The sequence below is a fragment of the Trypanosoma conorhini genome, assembly GCF_003719485.1.
Source record: "Trypanosoma conorhini strain 025E chromosome Unknown Tco_14.4_contig_00363, whole genome shotgun sequence".
NCBI classification, from domain to species: domain Eukaryota; phylum Euglenozoa; class Kinetoplastea; order Trypanosomatida; family Trypanosomatidae; genus Trypanosoma; species Trypanosoma conorhini.
This window is the reverse complement of record NW_021704445.1, coordinates 1-4,985: the sequence shown is the minus strand read 5'-3', so window position 1 is coordinate 4,985 and position 4,985 is coordinate 1. Positions and strand designations below refer to the sequence as shown.

The window sequence follows — 4,985 nt, the reverse complement described above, 5'->3', positions numbered from 1 at the left end:
TCCTCCTCCTCTCTCTCTCTCTCTCTCTCTCTCTCTCTCTCTCTCTCTCTCTCTCTCTCTCTCTCTCTTTCCCCTTTTCGCCCTCTCCCTGTGTCTGTGCAAGAAAACGGGGCCCCTTTCACGGTCCCCGCTAGGCCCTGTTCGTCGCAAATGCCTGGCGCCACGTGAGTGGCCAAATGCGCTCACGCCTGCCCCGCGCCCCGTTCACAGGACGCTCCAGCTGCCACTAAAAGATTGTGAGAGACGCAACGAGAAGGAAGCGAAGCGGCAGCAGGCATTTGCGCACAAACCAGAGCAGGGAAGAAGCAAAGAGGTGTGGGCAGGGGAGGCCGCGCTCCTTCGCCTGCGCGTTGCCCCTTGCGGTGAGCCACGCATCACCCGCCGTCTCACGCCCCCGCCCTCCTCATACTTTGTGTGTGTGTGTGTGTTGAGTCTCCTGCAGCCGCCTGACAACGTCACGCCACTCCGTCGTCCGCCGCAAAAGTTTCCAACTTCCCTGCATCGCTGCACACCGCCGCTGCCGGGTTGTCGTCCAGCACCTCCTTTTTTTTTTTTGTTCTGTTTTTCCTCCCCCCGCCTTCACCCCCAGATGCTCCCACGTTCAGTATCCTCTCAGTCGCCTCTCTCTCTCAACAGAAACACACACACACACCGCATCTGCTGCTCCGCGGCGTTGTGCTGCGCCTCCCGCGCAGCCCCGAGGCAGGCCAAAGTTTACGCCTCCCCCATCGCCCCGCAGGCGCCGCGGCAGCTTTTGCCCGGGCAGCACGACTCGCCCCTGAGGAAGATGTCCGCCGTGTGGGACCCCCTCCCTCGCAGCAGCGGCCCCGTCACACGGAACCCCGGCGCGCGGGCGAGCGAACATCCCCATTGGAAGGAGCACAAATAGTGAAGGAAATGGAACACAAAAAAAAAAGCAATACACGGCACTGCACGGCATGGCCTACACGGCGGGGTGCATATTCCACAGCGGCAGACGCGGGAGGAGCTACGGCCGCCGGGGCGTGGATGCGGTGCCAGGGCCGCTGCACTCCGTCAGCTCCGCCTTGACGGCGGTTGGGTTCACGACGTACTTCACTCCGCTGCGCCGCTCCGTCACCACGCGGCAAACGGCCCTCCCGCACCCGCTGCAGCACCCCTCGAGGACGGTCGGGTCGCTTCGCTTGTTCACGTCCCTCAGGCACGCCTCCCGCCAGGTACGTGGCTGCGACCGCGCACAACCGCCGCCGCGCGGCTGCCGCAGCATCTCCCCCTCGACACGCAACCCACGGGCCGCCAGTGTCGCGGCCAACGGTGCCCGGCCTCCCTCCTGCACCGCGCTGCGCTGCAGCAGACTTCGTAGCCGGAGGACACTACTGCACACGGGGGCGATGAACGAGGGCCACCCGCTGCTGTGTCGCCCCAGAGAGCTGGACGCCGCATACTCCGCGCTACAAAACAGCGGCGAGTTGCACGTGCCACAGACGTATAGCAACAGGCAGGATGGCTCACCGCCCCGCACCCGCTGCCGCAACGCCTCTGACTCACCCGGAACAGGCGTAAACGGAGGATCCAGCAGCAATGGCGGGGACGCGGGGGAGGAGGGGGAGGGCGTTGCGTCAACTGCAGCCACTTTTGAGGCGGCACGCGACGGGGCACGCGTCGCCGCTGGTGAAGAGATTCCGTTGCGCGCGGCACCCCCCTCCCGCTCACGCGAGAGCCAGAGGAGGGAGTTTGACGGGCGGCCCGTGTGCACGTACCGACAGCCCACGCCGCCCGCCGGCCTCGACGGCGGCTTCGCCCCGCGCAGGAGCAGCATCCGCAGGGGGCGGCATAACGGGCGCGAAGACATCCACGACGCCTTTAAGGCGCGCTCTTTTTTTTTCTCTCCCCCTTTTTTTTTGAATAATGTGCCGCGCCACCGCAATGCGTTCGCCTCCCCGCCAACTTCGCGTTGTGAAGGCGGCGACAAAAGAGAAGAAGAAAAAAAGAAACAACAACAACAATAATAATAACAAAAAAATGGCCGTTCAAATGCACGTATGTGTGCGGGCGCGAGACGACGAAGGGAGCGACGCGGCCGCTACACCAATGGCAGCAGTAGTAATCAATAATATCACCGTCTCACCTCAAGTGCCCGCCACCACCACCACCACCACCGCTACTTCCGCCTCTTCCGCGCCCTCAGTGACTTTGTCGCACGTACGCCTCCTCGCCGACTCCCCCCACTGGGGCGCGGCGAAGCGCGAGGGCGCAGGCCTCTAAATAAACGCGTGTGAGCAGCGGGTCTGAGTTCCCTCGCTGCACGTAAAAGCAGAAAATTCATGGCGCGGCACGCAGCCACGTGCCCCGTTAGTGCGCCTCCGTTGCGTCGCAGATGTGCACCGGCGCCAGAGCCCCGTCCGCCGCCGTCCGTGCAGCCCACCGCGTGGGGGGTGCACGAAAAGCAAACAAAAAAAGGCGAGTGGCGAAGGCAGAGCCAAAAGTCAGGCGGCACTGGGGAGTGCCACTTGCGGCTGCAGAAAACCAAAACAAAAAAAAACGTAGGTAAGCACGCACAAAGAGGGAGCGAGAGTGAGTAAATACGAAAATAAAATAGTGTGCTCGTTTTTTTTTACTTTTCTTTTCTTTTCTTTTTTATTGTTGTGGTTGCTTCACTTACGTCGTCGTTTAGAATTCTTCTTCGACGAGCCCGTGGCGCCGCTTTCGGCAGCCGCACTGTGACTCGCCTGTTGCTGGTGCGGCGGATGCTGCTTGCCCTCCACGGCGTCGTCGCCGCGGGGGAGTTTAGAGCCGCTGAGCTCCTTGCGGACCACCTGCATAAAGTTTGACTTGAAGTAGTTCACCGACTTGGTGGAGGTGAGGATGGCGGTGTGCTTCTGCCTGCCACTCCCTCGAATGCGCACGATGCACTTGGTCGGCAGCACATCCCGCGCCTGCTCTCCGCCGGGGGCGTCGCCGCCGGTGTCGCGATACCCCTCCGTCGTCGTCGCTGCCGCCGAGACCCGCTCCAGCGGCGCCAACGGCTCGGCGACGGGGAAGTAGTAGCGCGCTGGCACCTGCGCCGCCTCGTGCAGCACGGCCGCGGCGGCGTCCGCCTCCGTGCCCGCCGGCGGGGCAAAGCGCCTCAGGATAGCGTTTTCTCTTGCAATGACGCCTGCCCACTCATCCTGCGTGAGTCGCGCGGGGGCCGCCGGCGCTGCGGCCGCGGCGGACGGCGCGGCATAACTAGGAATCGTCTGCTCAACGATTTGTCGCAGGAGTGCGCCCACCGGCTCCCGGCGAAGCATTCCGGCGGCAACCTCGTACTGCTCGCGGAGGTACTGCAGTCCCTCGTCCCCGTTAGGCCCACTGCCGTCGTCGAGGAGGAGCCCCGCCTCCTGCGCCTGCTGCCACGCGGTTTTAATGTACTCCTCCGCCCGCTCAAGCGCCTGCACCCGTCGCCGCTCCGAGAGGCGGCCACGAAAGACGCTGTTGTGCGCCACCGCGCTCGCCTTCTCCGACGTCGGCACGCGGGCGAAGCCGCCCTTCAGCACCACCCACACGGTCCCCCCGCGGGCGCACTTCCGCGACTTTTTGGAGCCTATCCGCGGCGGACGCCCCGTCGCACTCGCCGCCGCGGTCGCCGCGGGCGCCTTTTGCCGTTTTGCGTCCGCCCGCTGCGTGTTGCGCTGCTCGCGAGCGTTCGCCCGGGCCACGTGGAACAGCCTCCCCAGCTCCGCCAGGAGCGCCTTCTCATCCTGCAGAGCCCTCGCCCCGCCCTTCCCCATCGCCGCTGATTCCCTCTGCTCGACTGCCCCCCTTTTCGCGCGTGGTGGTGCGGGAGAGACGACGGCGCATGCCGCAGACGCGAGAAGAATTCGGGCGCAACGGCGCCAAGAAAAGCAAAAACAAAAAAAAGGCAGGCAGGCACGCAGAACAAACGCCCGTGCGCGGCTCCGCACAAGTCACGGCGTACAATAACAGACGAACGAAAAAAAAAAAAGCACACACACACACACAGAAGGAATAAGCCAACAAAAGGGAGAAAGCAAAAGGCAGGTCTTCGCCGAGACCACATAAAGCCAAAGTCGCAAAACAAATATGGGACTACAAGCGCAGCGGGGGGGGGGGAAGAAGCGCGCCTAAAGGAAATGCGAGAAATAAAAAAAAACAGCTGGAACAGTACTCAATATCAAGAATAAAATGCGCATACCGACCCACGCACACACTTCTTCGCGCGAATACGCGCGACTGCCTACCCGACTACGGAAAGCAGCGCCATGCAAACAGACAAACAACCGGGATCTTTTTTTTTCTGTTTTTTTGCAAAGTCAATGAAAGAGGCAAGCCCTTTCGACGCCTGCTTGCTTGCTTCCCCTTTCGTTTTCGTGTGTGCCTCGCTTCCCCTTCGCCCCGTCACATGCAAAGCGCACACCTGCATTTTGGCAGCACGCCCGTCGCTGAGCATCTGCAGCTGGATGCACCTCCATATACATTATATATGTAAATATATTTTTATGCGGATGTGCATGCATGTATATAAACAAATGCATAAGCACACACACACACAGACACACACACAGAGACACACACAGACACACAGACACACAGACACACACATATATATGTGCGTGTGTGTGCGTGCAAATACATCTACCACCCAAATTGATTCCCTCACGCAAAGGGGGGGAAAACAAAGAGAGAGAGAGACGCGAGGAGGACAAAAAAAGAAAAAAAACCCCACGGCTCCAATCGCGGCGCACCGTGACAAAGATGGCATGTCCCGACAAGAAAGCGGTGCGAAGCAAAAGGCAGCCAAAGCAAAACAAAACAAAAACAAAAACGAAGTAAAGATAAAAAGAAGAGGGGGAAAGAAAAAAAAAAAAAAAGTTTTTTTAGTACATACCCCATGCGTCAAGGCGATGCATTTACCCAAAGCAGGAGGAAACGCATTTGCAAAAAAAAAGGCAAAAAAAAAAAAGGACGAAATGACAAAAGAAAAATAAAAAATAAAAAAAAAAAAA

At 60.1% G+C, this 4,985-nt stretch overlaps 2 protein-coding genes across 2 annotated transcripts, besides 9 other annotated features; both read right to left on the bottom strand.

Moving 5' to 3' along the window:
- Positions 1-8: 8 nt before the first annotated feature.
- Positions 9-68: a microsatellite.
- A 343-nt stretch (positions 69-411) lies between these two features.
- Positions 412-428: a microsatellite.
- Positions 429-922: 494 nt separating this feature from the next.
- Positions 923-952: a microsatellite.
- Positions 953-988: 36 nt separating this feature from the next.
- On the bottom strand, positions 989-1,831 carry Tco025E_05858 (uncharacterized protein; the record flags this gene model as incomplete). Its single annotated transcript, XM_029372748.1, has 1 exon — positions 989-1,831. One exon carries the CDS (start codon positions 1,829-1,831, stop codon positions 989-991), a length of 843 nt encoding a protein of 280 aa, XP_029227190.1.
- Positions 1,832-1,947: 116 nt separating this feature from the next.
- Positions 1,948-2,000: a microsatellite.
- Positions 2,001-2,116: 116 nt separating this feature from the next.
- Positions 2,117-2,139: a microsatellite.
- A 447-nt stretch (positions 2,140-2,586) lies between these two features.
- Positions 2,587-2,624: a sequence feature (A-rich).
- Positions 2,625-2,633: 9 nt separating this feature from the next.
- Positions 2,634-3,749, bottom strand: Tco025E_05857 (uncharacterized protein; the record flags this gene model as incomplete). The annotated part of the gene is made up of 1 exon (XM_029372747.1): positions 2,634-3,749. The coding sequence occupies one exon, from the start codon at positions 3,747-3,749 to the stop codon at positions 2,634-2,636; it is 1,116 nt and encodes a 371-aa protein (XP_029227189.1).
- A 768-nt stretch (positions 3,750-4,517) lies between these two features.
- Positions 4,518-4,581: a microsatellite.
- A 182-nt stretch (positions 4,582-4,763) lies between these two features.
- Positions 4,764-4,850: a microsatellite.
- Positions 4,851-4,918: 68 nt separating this feature from the next.
- Positions 4,919-4,985: a microsatellite.